The 23,596-nt window shown below is 45.8% G+C and overlaps 1 protein-coding gene across 5 annotated transcripts in view; it reads right to left on the bottom strand.

Moving 5' to 3' along the window:
* Positions 1–19,966: 19,966 nt before the first annotated feature.
* MARF1 (meiosis regulator and mRNA stability factor 1) overlaps positions 19,967–23,596 on the bottom strand; it is a 44,977-nt gene continuing 41,347 nt past the window's right edge. For all 5 annotated transcript variants that reach the window (XM_073215537.1, XM_073215540.1, XM_073215539.1 and 2 more), the window contains one exon: positions 19,967–22,540. In XM_073215537.1, the coding sequence (XP_073071638.1) occupies positions 22,299–22,540 (242 nt within the window). In that variant the 3' untranslated portion in view covers positions 19,967–22,298. The remainder of the gene's footprint in view (positions 22,541–23,596) is intronic.

The following is a 23,596-nucleotide window of genomic DNA, read 5'->3' as shown; positions in this document are numbered from 1 at the left end:
CTCAGACTGAAGGTATAAAATCTGCCCTACGAACCTGGTGCTATATTTATCAAGAAAATTACAATGGAAGCTTTCTAAAAGCTTATAACCAACAGTGGAATTAATAATCATTCAGCAATGATCACTCTCAATTCACTCCATTGCCCACCTATTTCTGGTCTCTAAAAACCAACCCGTGGTCACCCTTTTTGTTTTTGTTTTTTAAAGAAAGGAAGTAGCCAGCCTAGAGCTAGAAGACAGGGAATGTCTGAGCTTCTTCCCAGAACTGCAGAGGGAGTTGGGGATCGGAGTGCAATAATGATAAAGGTAGATTCTGGACCTGGACAGCGCAGAAATTCACTCCCAGCTTTACCACTAACTGCTCAAACTTTAAGCCTCAGGTTCCTCATCTGTAACACTGGCACAATAGCAGTTCACACTTCATAGAGTTGAAGTGAGGAGTAAATGAAATAATGCATGAAAAGAACGTAGTACAAAGCCCAGCCCTATGAAAGCACCCTATACAGGAACCACAATAATGCTTGGGTAAGACATTCTGCAACTTATAAATGAGTTTGGGGGCCGGAGTTTGGTGCAAGACAAAAACTGTCTATTTATACAATGAGATCTAAATGTCACTCTGAAAGCAACCCTTTAGAACACTCTCGAATAAACTGACATGTTGGCTTCACGTGAGCTTTTCCCCAATGAGGGAATCTGGGGAGCTGTACCAAACCGTTAACAGAACTCCGCACCCTCCTTCCCCTTGGAGATGATCCACTGTTTCACACCTGCAAGTGCTCCCGCTGCCTCTCAGGCCCAGGAGAGCCGGCTGTAAGCTAGAACAATGTAGAGTAGGTCTCTGATGTGCTCTCTGATGAGTAGGCCGTGATGTGCTCTGGTGATGATATTCAGGGAGCTTTGCCCAGGGCAACATTAACTGCCTGGAGGAGTTGGGCCTCTGGCTATCTGCTGTCTGTATCACTGAATTTGGTCTGAGAAGCCTGGCGTGGTTGGTCAAGTGATCTGAGTCATGGCTGAAAGAACACTGGAATTGGAGACAAGACTTGTGAGATTTTGGCTGTGTGACGTTGTGGGACTCAGCTGGTCTCGTGTTTCACCAAGTAGGGTGCACTTTGAGGTAGTATTTGGAAAATGTTCATCAAAAACATATGTTCGTGTCTTTAAAGGAAAAATACTGGTTTCCTTTGGTTTCAACCTTTAGACTGAAATTTCTTTCATATAAAAAGTGAATCAATGTAAAGGAAAATACTGAATAACAACTAGTGGAGAGAGCTGGTGACCTGGCAGATGCTGCCATGGTGATACTCAAACGACTGATGTTTGGGAAACACTGACTTAACTACATGGAGCCCGGGACGCATGAATATTGCCTCTGTGGTTGAGGAAGTCAGCACAAGAGCGGCAGCACAGGTAGGAAGGTCAAGAGTTTTACTGGGTGCAGGTGGGTATCCCCCTGCACCAAGATCACAGATCCCAGCTGTGTGATCTTGGGCAAGTTGCTTAACTTCTCAGTGACTCTCATTTGGTGTTTTCTGACACCAAATATGCATCATTTTTTCACACCAGTTCTCTGACTCTCCATCACCAGCTGGGTATCCCACAATTCAATTCCATTCTGACTCTGGATTCTCGGCCCACAAGTGAAGAGGCTCAGACCGTTGGTGATGTTGGTCCTACCTCCTGGGCCACCCGTAATTCTGCCCAGCCACAGATTTGGGGTTCCCACAACCCTTCCTGCAAAGGTTGGAAGATTTTCTGTCCTGACTCACAGAACTCAGGGAAGCATTTTACCTGAGTTCACTGGTTTATTATAAAGCATACAGCCCAGGAAGAGCCAACAGGAAGAGATTCATAAGGCACAGCCTAGAGGCTGGGGTGATGCAGAGCTTCCGAAACCTCCCCCGGCACGTACCTCCTCAGGCCATCAAAGTGTTCATCAACACAGAAACTCCTCAGACCTCAGTATTTAAGAGTTTTTGACTCAGTCACATCCCTACTACTCTCTCCAGAGACGGGAAGTGGGGCTGAAAGTTCCCACCTTCTAATCATGACTTTGTGGGAGCAGCCCCCACCTGAAGCTATCTAGGGGCTCCACCACATCACCTCATTGGCATGAACCCAGGTGTTTGTGCCTGAGGGGATCATTATGAATAATAAAAGACACTCCTATCCCTCAGGAAATTCCACCAGGGGTTTTAGGAACTTTGTGCTCAGAAGCAAGGAGGGGAACCAAATGGATATACAGTATCCCCCACTTATCCACATGACATATGGTCCAAGACCCCAGGGGATGCCTAGACTGCAGAGAGTAATATAAACTTAGTATAAAACATATAGATATATATATATCCACACTATGTTTTTCCTATACATACTTAGCTATGATAATGCTTAAATTATAAATTAGGCACAGTAAGAGATTAACAACAATAATGAAATAGAACAATTATAACAATATACTGTATAAATTTATGTGAATGTGGTCCCTCTGTCTCTCTCAAAATAACTCACTGTACTATCCTCACTGTAAGATAAATTCTAGCCTAAATAAGCAGGCGAAGAGAGGCAACAAAGGCCAGGTAGTTTATTTGAATGCAATTCCCGGGTGAGGTTTCCCAGTCTACAGAAATGGAAGCTGGGGAAGTCGCGCCCAGCAGGGCAGGCAGCAAGTTTTTAAAGAAGGTAGGGGGAGGGAGAGCAAAGGTGTACTGTGGCGTGAGGATTGGCTCACTTAGGGTACATGGGGGGTCTCTCATTGGCCTTTAGCCAAGTATTGGAAAGTTAACACTACTCTTCTAGCTTGGGGGAGGGCTCTAGTTAGGAATGTTTATCTGATCAGTCTGTGGAATGTTGTCAGACCAGAACCTGTTGGTCTCTTTGCCTTGTTTGGTGGGACCTGAGCTTGTCCAGCATGCTCACCCCTTCTCCTGGAGCCTCCAGCCTTACACTCACCCTTCTTGTGATGATGTGAGATGATAAAATGCCTACGTGATGAGACGGAGTGAGGTGAATGATGCAGCTATCATGACCAAGTGTTAGGCCGCTACTGACCTGATCCGAAGCCAGAAAGAGGACCATCTGTTTCTGGACCGATGGTGACTGCGGGTAACTGAAGCCACAGAAAGCGGAACCGCGGGTAATGGGGGGACTGCTTATTTTATTATACCACTCTTGTTTTCCTCAGAACCAGTTATGGCATGGGTTTTTTTTGGTGAAGAGCAGATGAGACAAGCTCTGTAGAAAAGTTATCAGAGTAGCCAACCTACAGTTACTGCTCGATAAATCGAACTGTGATGCTGCTGTTTCATGAGAAATCGCCACAAACGAAGGAGTAAAACAATGTCCCCTGAAGGTGTTCCTAGGGAGCCACAGAGTCTTTTGTTATGCTTTTGAAATAAAAATTAACTAAAAATTGGAAATAAGGGAGGGAGTAGAGGAAAGCACGTCCCTGCCATGCATAGTGGGGCGTTGTTGAAAGGCCTGTCTGAGAATTATTTAATTATCTGGGAGGGTGTACACATATTTGACTTTGTTATTTACTATTTGATTGGAGCACCAACACTGAAATCACACATCAGCTTGTAGATTTTATCTAGTAGGAAAATAACCATAAAGTTTATGGTTTTGTTGTCCTAGAGGCTGTTAACCAGCTTTATTCTAAGATTGTTGCTGAAACTTACCTATGAATCCAGGTCTTTAAATGCTCCGAGAATGAGCTTTACCATCTTACTGGTTCCCTGATTAATGAGTTAGATAAATTTTTAACAAGTGTTCACTCTGTATTTGTGTGAGTCATGTTTATAAATTCTGAAACTATGCTCTAGTGTGATCATCACTGCACCAGGCCCCAGCGAGTCCCCTGTGCCCATAATATAGTTCAGCAAGCATTCACAGAGAACATTCTGTGTGCAAGGCTGGTCACTGCAGGGAAGAGGAAAATGGGTAAGAGTGGTCCCCAGAATCAAGGATTTCATAATTACTTATGTAGAGATCTGAAGTATATAAATTAATTCTTCCACCGTGAGGAAGAGAGAAGCAGCCCAGGCAGCCAGGAGCTGGCTGGGCACTGACAGCTAGGCTGAAGTGTTCTCCTGTTGAACGTAAACTTTGTTGCAAATGGCCAACATCAAATCGAGAGGGCCACCCTAAGACCAGGAAAGCAAGACAAAAATAAGACAAACTTCACAAGTGTTATCTGAAAGCAAATAAAGATGTGAACATTGTCCAAACCACAAAAATAACCAAACGCCTCCATATGCTGGCTCATGTGAGTGTCTGCTGCTTCCTCACCAATCCTTTGCTCTGGTTTTACATTTAAATCCAGCTTTACCTTTGCTCTGCTCTTCTCACCGACAGGTAAGAATTATTAAGAAAACCTATCAGAGAATTAATCATGCCCACTCACTGACAATCTGGCTTCCTTTAAACCTTCCCCTGGAAACACTGAATGCAAGCCCAAGTCTCAGAGTAAGTCCTTTCTAGTGCCATCTTACTGATGGCTTTCTGTCCAGAAATGAATGAAAGGGCAAGCTAGCCAGGTACCAATCCACAGATTGGTACAATTTAGCTACAGACACATTAAATGATGTAAGATGGAGAAAACTGTTAGGTAGAAATGTAGACATGAGCAGCCAGGGAAGGAGAAGATAAGATCCAAGGGAAAACCCTGTCCAAAGAGCCCAGGTAGGGGGTCCCACATGAAGACAACAGAGGCTTGGCAGGGAGGTAACTTCTCTGCTTATGGGGACCGGGCCAAGCTGATCCCAGCTTAGGCACAACCGAACAAAACTAAGACCCTCCCAAACCACACCTCATCGTGGAAAAGGGCCTGCGCACTGAGGGATGGCTGCACAGGTGGACCTGTCAATCACATAGGCCCCCGCTGTCAATCAAAGTGGCGCCTCCTAGCCAGAATGCAGTATATACGCCACCTAATGGATGGAGGCCTTTGTCTGCCTTGAATCTGGCTCCTCCCTTGGAGTGTATTCAAATAAAACTTCAGCTCTGCTTTGTTATTGTGTCTGCCTTTTGGGTTTTTGTTTTGGAGGGGATGCGAACCAAGGAGGGAAAACCCGACCCACAACAATCCTTCCATATCTGTGTCACCTGCTCAGTGGTCATGAGCAGGATCTTCTGGTTGGCTGAACCTGGGGAGCAGGGGGTGCTCTGATTTTTAACTTCTCTAATGAGGTCTGACACATTGAACAGTTCTCCCAAAGCTAGAGTTTGGATACTGAGCAACCAAAAATTGCAACTTTTGTCCATTACAGGAGCAATAAAAACAATAGATGGTCTCTAAACAGCTTTCTAAGTATGGTGAGTCCTGCTATCTGTAGGATTTTTTTGGTGGGGGGTTCATGCTGAATTGGGGTCACAGCTAAATTTCTTGGAAAAATAAGGAGGAGGCTTCTCCTTGCCTTATAGTGGTGGGCACCCAAATCAGACTACTTTAGATTTAGCACCCTGGTTCCACCATTTAACTAGCTGTGTGACTCTGTTTGAGCCTCACTGAGCTGCAAGGTCTTCATCTGTAAGAGATGGTCACATCGTATTCACCTTGATGGTTCGCTATAACCTTTAAAAGGATTAACTCAGATAATCTGTACAGAGGGCATAGTGCCAAGTAATGCTAAATTCTGAATAAATGGTAGCTGAAATCATCAGTAGCATCATCACCACCACTGATAATCTTTCCCCCCTACAGCACTCAGCTTCTCTTCTAAAGAAACGTTGGATGCATGTTTAAGGACTGTAGAAGAGGCACTCCCCAAATTTGCCTACCTGCTGATTCCAACCAGTGATGCTGAATTTTCAGGAATCTTGCCAACCTGCCATTAAACTGTTGGTAGCTTGAAATCTGCCAAGGTGGGAGTATTTACACCATGGAAATTGGCAAATGATACAAACCAGTAGTACAACCCACCTTCCTGATTCCCAACCAGTTGTTGAGCATTTTCCAGCAGCACTACTAATTATAACCCTACCCTGCCAGCTTTGGAGCCTCCAGCAGAGGATACTTTCTGTTTCTTTGTGGGTCAACCAAACCCTAGGATCCTGCTTTCCTATAAAGGAGGCCACTAAATGCCGGTGCTGAATAAACATGAGGTTGGTTTAAATGTTAGTGTCCTTATCATCAAAAGCAGATCTGCTTCTGATGGTGCAGTGAGTTGAAAGAGAATTGTGTGTGGCGGTTGTAGAGAATGCAGCGCTCTGAGCAGGACGGTTGGTGTTTGGGTAGGAGCAAGGCTGCAGGGCAGGAGCGTGGACAGAAACTGGCAGAGAGCGGGGGACAGGGCCTTTCCTGGGTTTGGGGCTTGGAGATGGTTTCTAAGGGTTTTTTTCCCTTCAGTCTTTAGATCTTCAGCTGAAAGGAATGACAGCTATGGAATTCTTGTACAGGAGGGGCCCAGGGCCAGCCATCTGGTCAGAAGGAGGATCAGGGGATTTATCTGAAAGCTGCATTGGCAGTGACAGGCCCACGGTTTTTACTGAGGTTGAGTGGCACAGATCAATAAAAATAGCATGGTTTCCTACCAAAGTTTTTACTTATACTCACACAAAATTGGGGGAAATGTTCTATTGCTCATCTCAAACACATGTTTAAAGCATCAAGGTGATTTTGTGGGCTAATGGGAAGGGGCCCCCAAGAAAACCCACATCTTGGAACTGTCACTGGTTGAAAGTATTTTGGAAGGCTCCTGAGTGCAAGGATGGGGCAGAGCATGGAGGTACTGGGGCAGAAGGGGACAGCTGGGTGTCTGTGGGTGGCATTTCTAGCCAGTTTGTTACAGTGGCAGTTTTTAGGGCTCTGGAGTCAGACTGTCTTCTTTCAAATCTAGCCTTCATCCCTTGCCAGCTGTGTGATCTTGGGTGATTTACTTAACCTCTCTGAGCCTTCTATCAAGTTAAGAATGATAATACCTAGACTATAACTTTTGAGGATTAAATGAGTTGATGCTGGGTCCAGTTCCTGACTAAGGTCAAGTCCTCAAATGAGTGTTAACTTCAGTTAGTACTGTATTAGCCTGAGAGAGGGATGGACGTGGGGGGCAGGAGGGAAGGGTTGGGAGAGGAGTGCCAGAGCTCAGCAGGTATCAGAGAATGGAAGGCGCTGAAGGATCCAAATGCTGAGAGGGCTCAGAATAGAAACGTATTGATAACAGAATGCAAAGCAGGATCACTTGAAATGAGGATGTTTAATTGGATTTTTCTGGGGGTGACTCACTGCCTTTGATAGATGCTGTTGCCCTCACGGGGTCTCTATCATGGGATTTGAAAATTTTCCACTGGCACTTGCAGACTTGAGGCCTTGTTTCAATAAAAATCCAGGCTGGTGTGTATTCCTCTGTGTCTGCCTGCCAGCTTGCCTTCCCTTCCTCATCACGCATTTACTGTGATGTGTCAGGCGCGGGTGATGCGCTTAGAACCACAGAGGGAAGAGGCAAAGCCCCCTAACAGGCACCGAGTCTATTTAGGGGGAAACACAAGTGCCTACATGGGGTCGGGGGGATGAGCTGTGTTATGACAAGGGGGCTGTGGCAGGCAGGAAGGAAGAGGACCTGATTCAGCCTGGCAGCATCAGGAAGGTTCCAGAAGGAGAAGCTGGGCTGTCTTGAAGGCTGCATGGGAATTAGTCTGAGACAAAGGTCTTCTGAGCAGGGAAAGACTTGAAGGGGGCGAAGGCTTGAAGGATGCAGGTCAGGATTCACACAGGTGTGGAGATGGCCTGCTAGCGTGGAATGGGAGCTCTATGGCTAGAGATGCGACTGATGAGTAAGGGGCTACAGGGGCTTCTGCTGTCGCTCTAGTGACCCAAGATTGGCCGTGTTCACCTCCAAAGAATGAGGTGGCCCCCAGTAATTTAAAACAAAAAGCAAAAAACTTTAAATAGCATTCAGCTATCATACCAAGGGTCTCCTCTGACCACATCCGTATCAGACAAATACATGCATATGGTAAAAATTAATTAATTAATTAAAGAAGCAAATAAAGGAAATAGAAATTCCTTCAAAAAAATCATTCTGACATTCTGAATGGAGTCTTCCTTTCTTTTTTCTATGCATCTGTACTTCACAAAATTGGATCCTGACATTCCTTAATAACCGTTTTTTAAGTATGGTTTATTCTTTTACAAATAACATCTCTTATGAGCATCGTTTTTAATGCCTGTGTAGAATGCCATTCTGTATATGTCCCATAATTTATTTATGCCTGTCCTGTTACTATTGGACATTTCAGCTGCTTTCAGTTTTATTTGCTGTTGCAAACAAGGCTGTATTGCACATAATCACAGCTAAGTCTTTGTGTTACCCTTCACTATCTCCTGAGGATGACATCCTAGAAATGGAAGCACTAAATTAAAGGGTTTAAATGTTTGCAGGGCGCTTCACATATGTTTCCAAATTGTCTCCAATTTTCTATTCCCATCAGTCCATTGGCCAAGTATTTTTCCTTGGGGCTTTTCGATTCTGGCTTCTCAATGCCCCGTATCACTGGCGTGAAAATGAGTTGGAGTTAACTTCATTTAAAACGGACTGGGGAAGCCCTGCAGGGGGCGCTCTCACACACGTTCCGTCGCTGCGGACCTTTAATTCCGCAGGAAGAAGGCAGATGGTTCTTGTCTTGACAAGGGAGGACACTTCACGTAGGAATTTTATCTAATGCTTTTAAGAAAAATGAGGAAGGTCCGTCCCTGCCCCAGCAATAAGGCACCAACCCCTGCTTGCAGCCAATGAGAAACCTCTGCAACCTTGAACTCCTGTTCTTTTCCAATGAAGCTTTGTACAAAACTACCCTCTTCACACCTCCTCCTAAAAACCTAATAAAAGTCTATGGTTAGACGTAGTTTGCTTGCCCCAAATTGTAATTCCTCGGCCTACCCCCAAATAAATTCAGTTTGCCAATAAATAAACTTTTACTTTTATGGGTTACCCAGAGAAACTTGTCGGCAGAGGGCTCTCCAGTGGGAGTGGAGAGGGCTCAGGCTGGGAGACATGACCATTATTCTAAGTACTGCAGGCTGCAGAGGACTTCCCTCCTCCCCCAGCCCAAACTCAGCCCCCTGGGCTAAGGGCTGATTAGTATAGGCCTCCCTCTTCTTATAGGACTGCCAGAGAAAACACAGGGCACATGGCTAGATCTGAAGTTCAGATAAACAGTGGATTCAAATATTGCATGGGGGATCCTTAGACTAAAAATTACTTGGTATTTATCTGAAATTCAAATATAACTGGGTACCCTGTGTTTTTGTTTGCTAAATGTGGCAACCCCATCACCTTACCATTCCATGTTGGCTGTGTTTTCTCAAGGGGTCTTCTTGAGAAAAAAAAATTCTAAATGGCTGCTGAGTTTTCCTTGTGGAGTGTGAAAATTATATATGTAACCAATGTCCTGTTATTGGGCATTCGTGGTGTTTCTTTTTATCCCCTCTCTTCTTTTTCCTTCCCCCTCCTCCTCCATCTTCCCCCCACCCATCCCTAGGGTTTGGAGCTTAATCTTTGTCCAAATCTTTAATTCTTTGTGGGCCACTGGACCAAGGGCGTCAGGGCGAGAATTAGGGAAACCCGGGGCCAGAACCTCTTTCCTTCATAGCTTGCTGCGCCACTCACGGGGACAATTTATGTGTCTCAGTCTAGGCAGTAACGTGACAAGAGTTTGGGGGATAAAAGTAGAAAATAAGAAATGAAATCAGAAAACTGAGTACCTCCTTCAGCAAAGCAAAGGATGTAAGAAAGGACAAACGCTCTCGCAGACACTGCCAGGTCGCCTTAGCAGTCGCCTGCACAAATCTGTTGGCCCACCTTACAGGCGCTGGGAGCAGCCCAGTTCCCGGTGGTTCATCTCTGATACCTTCCCATGGTTCTTTCTGAAGATCAGAACCCAACAACGTTTTTCTACAAAGGGCCAACTGGTAAACGTTTTAGACTTTGCGGGCCTTAACACCGTCTCTGTTACCGTTAACTCTGCCGTTAGAGAATAAAAGCAGCCACAGACAATACAAAAATGAGTGGGCATGGCTGTGTTCTAATAAAGCTATCGACAGACACTAAACTTTGGATTTCATTCAATTTTCATGTGTCCAGAAATAGTCTTCCTCCTTTGATTCTTTTCCCCAACCATTTAAAAATGTAAAGACCATTCTTACCCATGAGTTGTCCCAAAGCAGGCAGTGGGCCAGATTGGGCCCATGGGCTGTCGTCTGTCGACTGTGCTGAATATTCATGAGTAAACACATCTTCCAGGAAGTCTCTTGAGCACATTACACAGAAAGGGCACAGTGAGGGTGCTCTTCCCTCTTGCTGTGCACATACTCATCACCACGTCTGCCACACTGTCCTTCAGTGAGGAGCCATGCTCTCACTCTAGAGCCTAAGATGGCTCCCATGTCAAGTCCTTCACAACCCACAGCTTGTATGTCACCAATATGTCCCATTCAGGCCCACGCTTCCCTGTCACATACCCAGGGACACCACACCCCTTTCTAGCATTAACATTTGACTGAGCTGCCCCCTTTGCCTGAGTGCCTGGCACCCCTCTCCTGGACCGTCCGAGTTGTGTCTGTCTTGTGACATCTCAAGCTGGGAAGCTTTCCGCAAAACTGCTCTGAGCTCTGTCTGCTCTGAACTCGATCCACCACGTGGGGTGGGATTTTCATATTCCCAGTTGAGAAATCAGACTGCCTATCACTTACTCTATGACCTTGAGCAAGTTCCTGACACCTTCTGAGGGATGATAATAATAATACTCAGCTCACAGAGTTGCTGCAAGAGTTAATTGAGGTGATTTGTGGAAAATTCTTAGCCTAGAGCCAGGCACCAATACTTACAAACACATTAATAATGCCAGCTACAATTATACTTCTGTATTGTTTGACATTTTTTACCAGGAGACTGTACTCATGCAATGTGTATATATATATATATATTTCTTTTTTTTTTTTTTAAAGAAGACCAAAGGTACTCCTTAAGGTCTGAAACAAAACTAAACAATATTGTTAGTAATTTTTCAGGTGGACTTTTAATTGACATGTCACATACACACAGAAAGGACACAGACCCCGAGCGTTCAGCTTGATGAGCTTTTCAGTATTACTGATCTTTAAATTGAAACAGAGACATTCTAGAAAACCCCTGGGGGAGAGAAGAGTAATCTGTGCTTGAGGGAGGTGACATTTTTTAGGGCGCAGAGCATCACATCCAGGAATGAGAGTGTGGTTTTAACCAAGGGAGAAGCCAGGTAACATGCAGGCCATTAATGGTGCCACAGGGAGAGAACAGGCAGTGGGATCCTCAGTGATGTGTCACAAAGGCATCCCTTGTCCCACATAGATGTGTCACCTGAACTGGTGGTAGGAACCTCTCTGGTCCCTTGGTCCCCAGCATGATGCTGAGAGATGGCTGAGCTCAGGGGCTCACTGGAAATGGCTCAGTATTTATTCTGTCCCAGGGATAGCACTTGAGCTCAGTAAGCCAAGAACGCTAAACAAATGCACACACTCTCGGCGCCATTAGACTTGAGGAACTTGAAGCAGCACGTGAAAAGTGAGGCTCATTCTTTGATGCAGGAATGTTGGCTAAGATTTTTCAGGAGTTTCTGCCAGCTGCCAGCTCGCTGTTCACCTCCTACCCAAGGTGGAAAGGGGGATGGAAGTAGCCTTTCCCACGCATCTGCTGTGTATGTGCCAAGCACTGGGATCCCTACCCCACCTCAAGACCAAGGAATTATTCCTTCTTCTCAAAAGTGAAGGCACTGAGACCTAAAACAGTCTCAGAGGGGACACTTGTCCACATCGTACAGCCAGTACTGAGATCTGCACCCACATCTGGCTGTACCAGCGTGTGGTTTCCTCTATGTGCTAGCAGAAAGGGCTCCAGGGATCATGGAAATCCCTTTTTATACTTGAGGAAATAGGTTTGGGTTGAGGAATGATTTGCCCAAAGTCACTGTGGCGTAATAAATATATTTGGTCTTTGTCCCCAATTTATGCCACAGAGCTGCTAAACTTGTAATTTCCTGATAGGTGTGCTGGGAACTTCTTTGTCCTACTCTTTGGTCCTGGACCCTGGTTCTGGACACAAGAGCTTCTAATAACCTGGCTTTCCAGCGTGATAAGAGTTAGAAGCTTGCAACTTTCAGTGTTAGCCACCCCCGCCCCAATTCCATGCGGAGGGGAGAGAAGCTGGAGGTTGACTTAGTAATCCATTGTGCTTACTTGATGAAGCCTCATAAAAAGCCCTAAAGTATGTTTGGGAAATGTCCAGGTTGGTGGACGCATGGAGGCGCTGCAAGGTGACAGGTCTAGACAGGGCACAGAAGCTCCAGACCCCTTCCCCATACCTTGCCCCATGTAACTTTTCATCCAGCTGCTCATCTGTGTCCTTTATGATAAGCCAGCAAATGTTTTCCTGAGTTTTATGAGTAGTTCTAGCGAACTATTGAACCGAAGAGGGGATCATGGGAATCTCTGATTTATAGACAGTTGGCTAGAAGTACAGGTGGTCTGAACTTGCAATTGGTGTCTGAAGCATGGGACCGAGACTTTAACCCGTGATGTCTGTGCTAACTCCAGGCAGTAAGTATCAAACTGAGTTAAACAGTAGTGATGCTGGGGTTCTTGTTCACAGAGTGGAAGACTGAACTTCATGAACACTCAAAGTAGGAGAGCAAGTGAGAGGCTTTTATTTAGAGATAAAGTAAGAGGAAAGAGCTCCTGGCTTAAGCCAGGACGGGACAAGAGAGTCCGTGGTTGTGTACTGTCTAGGGGTTTTATAATGTGATAAAAGGGCTGGGGGTGTGGACCTGTTAAGTGGTCTTAAAATGTTCATCCTTGAGGAGACATTAAGTCATTCTTCTTATCAGTCTTCCCAATAATTTTGCAAAATTAACATAAGAAATTTATTGCAGATTTCTTTCCCAAAATAATAGCTTTTTGGTCTGGGAGCATATCAATCATCAATCAAGACTGCCTGCCCTGCTCTCAAGGTGGGCTGAGTTACTGTCTATTTGCTAAAGAATTTAAGGGCAATCTAAGATGGACTCTTTCTTGCTTTTACTATGTTGTTTATGGCTGGGCTTGTTTGCCATTATTAATTGCCCAGGCTGCAAATCACCTGATCAGGTCTAAAGGAGGAAAACAGCACATAGGCCTGGGCCTTTTAGCATGCTAAAGTGTATCTTACACATGATTATAAATGATTAGCGTAATAAAAACATGGGCTATGCTGAGATACTTTCCTTTATCTGGGAAATATTAACTGATATCACTGAAGAATGACTCTAGAGCTTAATGCTTAACCCGGAGTTTCGGTAGGGAGTTTCCTTGCATATTGTTACACTGCTCTGACTGTAATTATCTTGCCTTGCCTTTTCCGGAGGCCCTCACCCTACTCTGTCTAAACCCATGGTCCCTGTCTCAGTAGGACACCCAGTAGGTGTCCACCAAGAATTGGAGAATTGCTTGAAAAACCCACACATTTGGTGACGGCAGCGTAGAGCGCATAGAAAAAGTTTTTCTTGGTCACAGAGGATTCAGATCCAGGCTCCACACCCCAGATCAGCGCTGCTCCTCCATGACTTATAGAAGGAAGCAAGTAAATATTATTTTAACGAGTCAACCCTTTCCCCTGTCAATCTGCTTCTGCCTCCACACTGGGGTCTCTGCTGGGTTTCCATTAGGCTCCAGGACCATGTCATTTTCAAAGAAATTTTGTAAAGCAGCAGCACCATTGTTCTGACACAGCCTGATCACCTCTCCCCGCCCAAGCAGTAAAATGACCGATTTTATCCATCGTCCCAGTGTGAAAGGCTGAGATGCAGAATGACGCGGGCTGCCTTTCCTCCCCTTCCTGCATTTAATCCAGTTCTTGGAGATGCCACCTCTCTCCAGAACCAGCTGGCAGCGGTTGTTTGCTTTCCAGGGTTCAGCACTACACATGCAGAGAACTGGATGAATGTGGCTTATTCGAAGTTCCAGCTGAGCTTCAAAACTGCACCTCGTGAACTATTTAAATGTTTTCCGAGCAATATTATTTGTGGCACTGGAGATTCATCACAACATAATGCTCGCCATGAGCAGGGTGTATATATGTTTGCTCCTGCTTTTATTAAAAATGCACATACCCATGCACATGTATCTACAGTCTTCAGTGGCAAGTAACAGAACATCTGATTCATAGTGCCTTGAATCTAGCTGGACCAATGGCTTCTATTTGCCTGGGACTGAGGGGTTTTCTAGGACATGAGACTTTCAGGGTTAAAACCGGACAGTCCCAGGATTCAATATCATGCTGAGCACAATTTTGAGATGGACAGAGGGTGACGGCCAAGGCCCCCCAGGGCAAGCCCACCACATCTGAATTACATGAAGAGGACTGGCGTGAACTGTACCACAGCCCTTTGGGCAAGGTCATGCGTACTTTTCAGTTCCTTCTCCATACTTGTTTGTATTTTCCAAAATGTCTGCAATTATCCGGGATGTGTTCTACAATCCGATAAGCATGTTATTTTAACACTTTTATCGAGAGGCATATAATCAATAATGGTGTGTGTGTTTTTGGTTTTTTTAAGGTTGAACACATTAGGTCCACTTGTCAGATCAACTGCTTGCCCAGTGGCATTTTCTCTTTCTTTATCTCCCTGCTTCTTTCTGAACAGCTAGTGATCATAGGAGATACCATTTGCTGACCATTTTACTGTGTATGTCCCAGGCATGTGCTCAGCACTGGATCCGCAATAATCCTAGGAAGTAGTACCACCATCATTCCCATTTTAAAGATGAGGAAAATGGGACTCGAAGTTAAACCCCCGGCATGTGGCCCCTTTGAATTAGAGCAGTTCCATGCCAATATTCTTGTTTCTAACCACTCCCTGCCTCTTTTATTCCTTTAGCCATCTTTCCTTCTTTCACCTTTCAAAAACTATTGACATTAATCAATCAGGTACTTGGATCAGTTCGGTGGCTATAACCCAAGATTGACATTGTGGACCAGATAATTCGCTAAGGAGAGGGGCTGCCCTATGCATTTCAAAATGTTCAGCAGCATCCCTGGCCTCTACCTGGTCGATGCCAGTAGCACTCCCCCCAACACCCAGGGGTGACAACCAACTATGGGGTTGCCAGAGGTACCTAGGGAACAAAACTGCCCCTGTTAAGAACCACTGGTGTGGCCTCATTTCTGTGCTAGATGTAGAAAAGGATTCCAGAGCCTCTCCAGTTGAATGATTGCAGATAGGAACCCATGGGAACAGTTTGTGCCCCAAGCTCACTGGAGGCAGCTGACACCTGCTAGGACATTCCAGAGCAGGGCTTGACAAATGCTTTGAGTTCCACCACTTGTCCTGGAGCTGGGATGCTGGCATTGGAGTGGGTAACATGGGCTCTTGGCTAGCAAATGGCAGGTGGCCCCAAGCTGGTCTGTGGGTGGCACTTCTGAATGGAGGCAGCAGACCAGGTTCTTGATGAGGACGCTGCGGAAGGAGGCAGAAAGATCAGTGGACTCAGATCTAAGTCAGTTTCTAGTCCTGGTCCCGCTCCCATTTGCTGTGTGGATTCAGTAGGGTCCTTTGAGAATATGAATGCTTCCCTGTGTCACTTCCTGGGAAGTGACTGGCTGCTCCATCCCCAGCCTGCATTCAGAGCTTCTTGACATTCTATTGTATTCGTGTTCACCTGTGTCCCCACCCCTAACCTAAATTTCAGCTCATGAGAGCAGAAAGTGGTGGACATAAATGCTCAATAAACACGTGCAAAATGAAGGCACGCACATGCCCTTGCACACACACTGCCTCAGTGGGGAAGCAATTTGAAACTATGTTTCAATGTCTATAGACACGTCAAGCCCTGTGTACTCAGTGGTTCCACTTCTGAGAATTTATGGCCCCTCAATTCCAAATAATCCCACATGAAGAAAAAGCCTTATTATGAATCCATATTCATCCTGCAGAGGCTAAAACAGTCTGAAAAACCCTGTTTTTACTTAGGTAATCAAGGGCATAATTAAAACAGCCTGGATAAATGGACTTGGTGAAATTTCAGGCAGCATGTGCAAATATTGTTTAAAGTAAGATGAGTTAGTATTGAAGCACATACACATAAAACTATAGTACAATGCAAAATTGTACATGCAGCCCAATTACTGAGATTATAGCGATGAACAGCCCTTCCCATGGTTAGTGGGAATATCATACACAACCCCTCCAGAGGGCAATTTGGAAGTTCCTATTAAAATGCAAGTGTTCATCTCACTTGACCCTGTGGTGGCTTAGCATAAGTGATCCCAATGGAAGCATTTCAGTGGTCCCAGGCTCTGAGAGGCGCTGGTGCAAGCGTGGCCCGGGGGCTGGCCAGCTGGGATCTTAACTGCCCCACGTGCAGGCCTCAACATCCAGTGGCCCAGAAGCCTGCTTAGCAATAGGACAATGATTTTTGGTTTTGAACTTACAGAAAAATTGCCCCTAACATAGTACAAAGAATCCCTGTATGTCCTTTTACACCGATTCACTCGTGGCACCTTATCATTCTTTCTCCTACGCACGTTTTTTTTTCCCAGAATGATTTTAGCTGAAGACATTATGTCGCTTTACCCTTCAATCCTTCAGCCTGTATTAAAGAACGGGTTTCCTTTTATATTACAATTCTCAAAGTCCAGCGACACAATACATTCACATTTCATGAGTCGGCCCAATGTTTTCCACTGTGGCAATTCTCTTCCCCCAGAAGGGGTCTGGTCCAGGAACACGTGTTGCTTTTGTGGCCTTGTGTCTTTAATCTCCTTCAGTCTTTTCTGTCTTTCATGACCCTGATAGTTTTGAGAACCCCTGCCAGTGGTTTTTGCAGACCGCCTGCATTTTAACCATGTTTTCCCTGGTGACTGTGATGCTCTGAGTTGAGAACCACCACCTCGGAGGGTTCTTCCTGTCTGAGCCCCTGAGTCGTGCTACCACTGGGGAGCAGGAAGGTCTTGCTGGGCCCATGTCTCACTCATCAGGACGCTCACATATGGCTCAGTGCCTGGCACCCCGTGGGAGCTCCATAAAGACTGGACTTGGCTGACGCATAGACCAGGACTTCCAGCCCAGCCATGCCGTGAAGCATCATGGGTGATGGCCTACACTCGCCAGCCTCACGTTCCCCTCTGTAAACCTCAGTTTGGGGATAGAGGTGGTCAGACTTGTTGGCTTTTAAGCGCTCTTGCAGCTTTGAAACTTGGTTGTTGACCCTCAGTTTAGCCTGGGACCCCTTTCCTCCCTCACTGGCAGCTGGATCAGATGTCCTAGTCCATCTACATCGCTCATTCATTCATTCACCAAAACCGTGGGTTATCTAGGAGGTGGAAACTGTGACTTGTTCCTAATGGAAGTTGGCAAAGGTGCTGGGAGGTGACCCCCTTGACTAGATTTTACTATATAAGGCTCTCTTAGCCACTGAGATTCTCCTTGCTGGCTTGATGAACTAAGCTGCCACTTTGAGGAAGCCTGAGTGGCAGGGAACTGTGAGTGGTCTCCAGAGTTTGCAGGTGGCTTCCAGCTGACAGCCAACAAAACCTGGGGCCCTCAGTCAGCAGAAGGGGGGGTGTTGGGAGAGGGTCAGCAGGGCTCAGAGTCCAGAGCCCATGTGCAGAACATTCATTGGCCTCCCCACGTATGGAAGTTCTATTTTAGATCTATTTCTATTCTATCTTGAAACTTCTTTCCCAATTCCATGTCTGGCATCAACACAGCAGATTCAGTAGCTGCGAACACTGAGGACAGGGACCCTGCAGCTCTTGGATGGATCTGTCTGTACTCATCATGACTTCAAAAAGTCTGTGAGGGAGAAAGGATAGGAGGTGGGAGTGGGGGGAACAGGGTTCCCCCAGGCCAGGCCCTGCATTTGGGAAGGCTTTGGGGCAGAGGTGGAAGAAGAGGCCTTCACATGAGTGTCAGGGTCCAGGGGTTGCCGTTGAGGTCTTGGGCAACGCGAAGAGCAAAGGAGGAGGTGGGAGTGGTCATGAGGGTGCTCAAAAGAAGCCACTCGATTCTGCATAAGGCTGTTCTATTTATACTGCTATAGTGCTAGTTCATGGTTACATAAGTATTGAAGATGCACATGCATGTGGCCTTGATGGCCAGGTGTCCGGTCTTCAAGGCCCTTATCTAGCTCCTTACTTATGGGTACTACATGCTGTGTTTTCAAGGTTTCTCAAGGCCAGACATAATCCAGGGTGAAATAGCAGACAGCTGTCCTTATAGAACAATAGGGAAAGTGTGGGGCAGGGGGGCTTCCCTACAATGAGCTGCCTACAGTGGTCAGGAGAAATGGCACCAAGATTGGTCCTGCCAGCCCTGGGCAACCCTGCCACAGCGCTGGCAGCACTCCAGCTGGTTGTCCACTGAGGCCGCCAGTTGCTGAGCTTCCCCCTGCAGTTTTTCTTCCCCTTCTCCTCCTCTGTACCAGTGTTCCCCATATCCAAATCCTTTCTTCCCAGAAAATGTGAATGCTTCTGTCTTGAGGCAAGTTCTGACCCTCAGTGTCTGACTTGAGATCTTCTGAGCTCCTGTTCCACAGACCTAAAGGTGAGGGATTTTCTTTCTCCTGCCAGTTCCACAATTTGTTGACTTTGTCCCAAAGGCAGCCAGGTTTCCTCATAGTCCAACCCTGGTTATTCCCCAAGTCTGCCTACCTACCTCCCAGCAGGGAGACCAGAGCTCTCCTGGGAAAGAGATTCGACACTGGGCCCTCAAAGTGTTAATTCAAACAAGCAAATTGACTCAGTCATCTCTGTATCTCTCCCCAAAGAGAGGCGTTAGATGAGGCTGATGCTGTAATCACATTAGCAGCCGGGATTGGCCAGCTGTCCTACAGGCCTGGAGTAAAGCAGTGCAGGAGGACACAAGGTCAGTAGGGCAGTGAGAGGCATGATGCAGACCGCTGGCCTATGAGGCAGGGAGTCAGGGTGGCTGCTCCTCCCCCCACCCCAGAGCCTATATGCACCTTGTCCCAGTCTGCAGGGCAAACGGGGGCTACTTCAGGTCAGCGGTGTGCAAGGGAGCCAGGATGCTTCTGTGCCATGACTCAGTCTCTGCCATCACGAAGCAGCTAGAAATCACACACATAAATCCCAAAGCACAATGCTCCTCACAGTACGGGGAACATTCAGGGCCAACTGCACAGCTGGCGTCAGGCCCGTGTCCACCCCCAGCACAGACAGGTCTGCTTTCCTCGGACAGCCACTGTCTAAGGTACCCTCTCCAGACCGGATGGGAAACACAGACATAAATGCCATGCCCCGTTTCAAAGCCCTATCTAGACCTCCCAAACCTCCCTGCTGCGTTCTAAGGGTACTGGTAGCAGGTCAAGGTTTTCTGTGTAAATCGGCTACAATGGAAGATGTTTGGAAAGGATTGCCAGAGGTTAGGAGCTTTTTTTCATGTTGAACTTTTTTTAAACTGCACATCATCAAGAAGCAGTTTACCCAACCATTCAAGTCTCTCCTAGGTCCTTATAGATTCCTGCAAGGAGGTCGGGGGGGTCAGTGGTGATGTCAGAGGGCCTCACGATGGAATCTGCGAAGGAAGTCTTCCAAAAGGGCCTGTTCAAAAAGCATGCCGGGCAGTGAGCAGAACCGAGGCAGCCTGTGAAATGAGTTCCATTCATACACACAGACCTAGGAATTACCTCAGTTTTATGACCAGAGGGCTTTTGTGTTCCTTGTATTTTCCCCACATGTGATTGATTATATGCTGGAACTTGGCGGCAAACCTCCGAGGTCCTGACCGCGAAGGGCCAACAGTGGCTGTCACCTACCAGGGCTGAATGTCAAATTAAAAGGGCTTCCAAAATGTCAAGACCAGCCCTCCATCCCCCAGTTAAGATTTTCAGAAGGGGTGAGAGGTGGGGGGAACCCGAAATGAAAAGACGACAGAACCAGACTGGTTTCTAATCCCTCCCCTCACACAAACAAAACACTCACTTGGAAAACTCCAATTAGATGCTTGCTTGTAAAGTTTATTGACAACTGTTTGGTCCCAACACACAGAACAGCACTTAAACCACAAATAAAGTGTTCAAACAAAGTAGACAGTTAAGAAAAAACATCTCTTCCCCCAAGCCCAATCAAACAAACAGTGCCATGGGAAAGGGGGTCTTGGTGATAACTTTGCATCTTTTTTAAACAGATAAATGTAATCCAATACATCTTTCCACCCGGCAATAAAGAAATCTCATTATCTTAATTCTCATACATCATTTTGTCACATTTAAGTAAGACTCTGGATAAAAAAATAGATAGCCATTGGACTGGCCATTGTGGGACATATACAAACACAATGCGCCTTCCGCTATATTCTCTTCTCTTCAAACAGCAACTGTTAAGAGTCACACACGTATCCCAGGCTGATGGGCAACTCAGAGAATTCCATCACACTCACATGACAGCACACTTCAGTCTCTTTGTTACCCAAAGAAGCTGCTCTGATACTGCTCCTAGTGACTTGTAATGGTACCTGTTATGTTTTTAAAGTCCACAATTCTTTACATTTGAGCAAAACTTTAGTCTAAGTGTGCAAATTCAGCCTTATGAAATCTCAGGATAAGGCAGCTGATGGTCTCAACACAAAACTTCATTACACTGTTTAAAAGCTTCTTTTAAAAAAATTGCACATTTGCATTTTCCTTCCTGTCATACTATGTCTGTAGAGGAAATGCCTTCAGAAGGATTTGCAGAATGCCATAAGGCTCAGAAGGCTTTCCCAATGTTGTTCCATCTTGACTGGGGCCATGTGTTGAGAACTGGGTATCACTGGTTTCATTTAAAAGATTTGGGGAACAAAAATCTAACTTGTAAAAATCTCTCATTAGCCCTTATTTTGTGGCATTTTAGCAAAAGGGTGGCTATGAAATCAGAGCCCATTTTCTGGCTTTCTAGAAATTACAAAATATAAACATTTCCCCAAAAGAAACCATCCAACTAGTGGAAGACCTTATACCAACAGGTTCTTTCTGCTCTATGAATGAATCCGCCTTTTTTGCCCAACAAATACAACCCATTGTAAATGTCAGGTTTCTCCAGGAGGGGCAAGAGGCCACCTGTCACCAGATGCCTCAGCCACCTCGAGGCGAAGGTCATTCCACAGGGCAGTTGCTCCCTCCAAGGCTGGCTTTTCCCAAATGCCAACATCAGACACCACAAAAAACCTAAGCGGGCTTCCAACAGCAAGAAGTGACAGAGTAAAAGCAGACGCTATTAAAAGACACCAAGCTAACACCGACATATACTCACATGTAAAGCTTCCCAAAACCAGGTTTAAAATTACAAATACAAGGTTAAGTTGATCAACCTTGGCCCTCATCCGTAATAGATAGAATTTCTGTCTCTTCCGAGTGGAAAGAGTTTCAATACCACTCCTGTTCAAGCACCTCACCCCTCAGCTCTGATTTGTAATTTATGCATCTGATGCATATTTTAGAAAATCAGGCTCTCTTCCCAACACTGCCTCTCGACACACAACATGTGTCGGAATTCAAATGCTGACTTTAAATTCATGACACCAAGACCATCTCCTTTTCCTTAACCTAATCCATGTTCAAAATGGAACTGAATGTAAAAGGGAAGCTTAAAACATCCTCAACTTTCTAGAAAGCTCCTAAATGGAACCCCAAAGTGGAAACATCTAAAAAAACTTTGTGATGAAGCTGCATTTGTCAACTACAGACATAGTTAAATAAAAAACAAGGCACGCTTACAAGTCACATGGAAGCCAGGAACCTTCATTTCCAACCTGAAGATACCTTCTCACCTCCTCATCCATCCTTCCCCAGAGTGATCACACGGGGCACCGAACAGCCTGTGCTTCAAAGACACATCATGCATTTGATTAATACTGTCTGAAAACATCAGTAAGCAAAGGCTTAGAGACTATATAATATGCTACATGTAAGATTTTATCACTGATGTGGTTTAATAGAAGTAAAACCACTTCCTCCTAGCTGAGTTCTTACTTTCTTCTTATGGAACACAATTATATTTCATATTAAGAAAAATCTGGTAAAATGCATTAAGGATTCTTGAACCTATGCCAGAAATTTTTTTGTTTTTGTTTTTTTCTCTTCCAATAATTGGGGGGGGGGGAGAAAGAAAAGCTTCAGCTCAAAGCTGTGTTCAATGTAAAACAAACAAAACATTATGGATACATGTAAAGATGAAGTCAGTAGCTTCTGGGGGATTTTGATTAAACAGAAAAGGCTGTTTTTTGAACCCGCTTTTGTGTGCAGAATCAGACAGTGTTTTCCCATCCTAATTCTATGTTCAAAACAAAAGTCAAAGCTTGGTTACAGGTGCAAAGGAAAAGTTGGCTGCCAATTTTACTCTATTTTTGGGTTGCTTTTTGGCTGGGCTTTCGCTGGGGTCCTTGCTGAGCAGTGACTCTGGTGTTTCCAAGGGGCAGGGAGGTGCCGGGACAGCTGCTGAGGAGCATGACGAGCCAGAGCCCAAAGCCGGGTCTTCCTTCTTCACTGGCACTGGAAGTTCAATTTGCCCTTCTTGGTTTAAAATCATCATTTCTGTAAACATACAAGAATAGACAGATTTCGTTGTGGGACCTATAAGATATGCTGGTTTTGTTTCTCTCTCACATTATCTCAAAAAATATTTTTAAATTAATCCACTAAATGTCACACCTATGCTACAATTTACATGTTAGCTGTGTGGCCAATATTGTGTGTCATTTAGTCAAATGTTTATAAAAACTGCATCTCAGCTCTTTGAATTACAGAGTTTTAGAGATCTTCATTTTGCCTACAAATGAATGGGCAATTATTTAAAACCTTTTTTTTTCCACTTTGGATTGTCTGGCCCTTCATTCTGTCTGTCAGGAAGTCAAGGATCCACAAGCCGCACATGACCTACAGACTTGCAGGCTAGCAGGGGCCTCAGTAGCATGGAGGCCCTGGCCACTCCACTGACAGAGGATAGCACTCACTAGACCTAGGCAGGTGGAGAGAAGGGGCGAATCCCACAGAGTCAGAATTACCCTCAAACACCCAGGAAGTGAGACAGAGCCATTTTCCTACAGTGTGCGGAGACTGCTCTTTCTCTGTGAGCCGCAGGGAACTAGCCTGCTGCACATACAGGGCCATGTTGCTTGAGAGCGATGTGCTGTTCCACACTGCACTCGCGCTGCCCATGCAGAGGCACTGAAGGCAGGAGTGACGGGATGCAGAGCCCCTGCCTTCCTCAGACCAGATCATCCAGTATCAGAAGCAGCCTGTTTCCCCACGTCCTACTCTGCAGGTAAAAAGCCTCAGTTCTTTCACTGGGCAACGTCTCCGGAGGCTGCCTAAGATGACTAAGATCTGTGAAACTGAGGCCAGTAGTCAGCAGGCTGTCCCTGGTGACCTCCTGGAAAGCAGAGCGGGGAAGAAGCAACTACGGTGATGAAGAGGGAGAAGGAAGGCCCCTGGCAGAGCAGGGGTGGGGGGCTGTCCTCGCAGGAGGCCAGGTGACATGGCAGAAAGACAGGAGGCCTGGGTTCAAATCCTCACTCTGCCACCTCCTAGCCAGCAGCCTGGGGTCACAGTCACCTCTAGCTGGCACGTACCGTGCCTCAGTCACCTACC

This window comes from Manis javanica, chromosome 10 (genome assembly GCF_040802235.1).
Source record: "Manis javanica isolate MJ-LG chromosome 10, MJ_LKY, whole genome shotgun sequence".
Classification (NCBI taxonomy): domain Eukaryota; kingdom Metazoa; phylum Chordata; class Mammalia; order Pholidota; family Manidae; genus Manis; species Manis javanica.
Note: the sequence above shows the minus strand (reverse complement) of the source record. Positions and strands in the feature narration are given on the sequence as shown.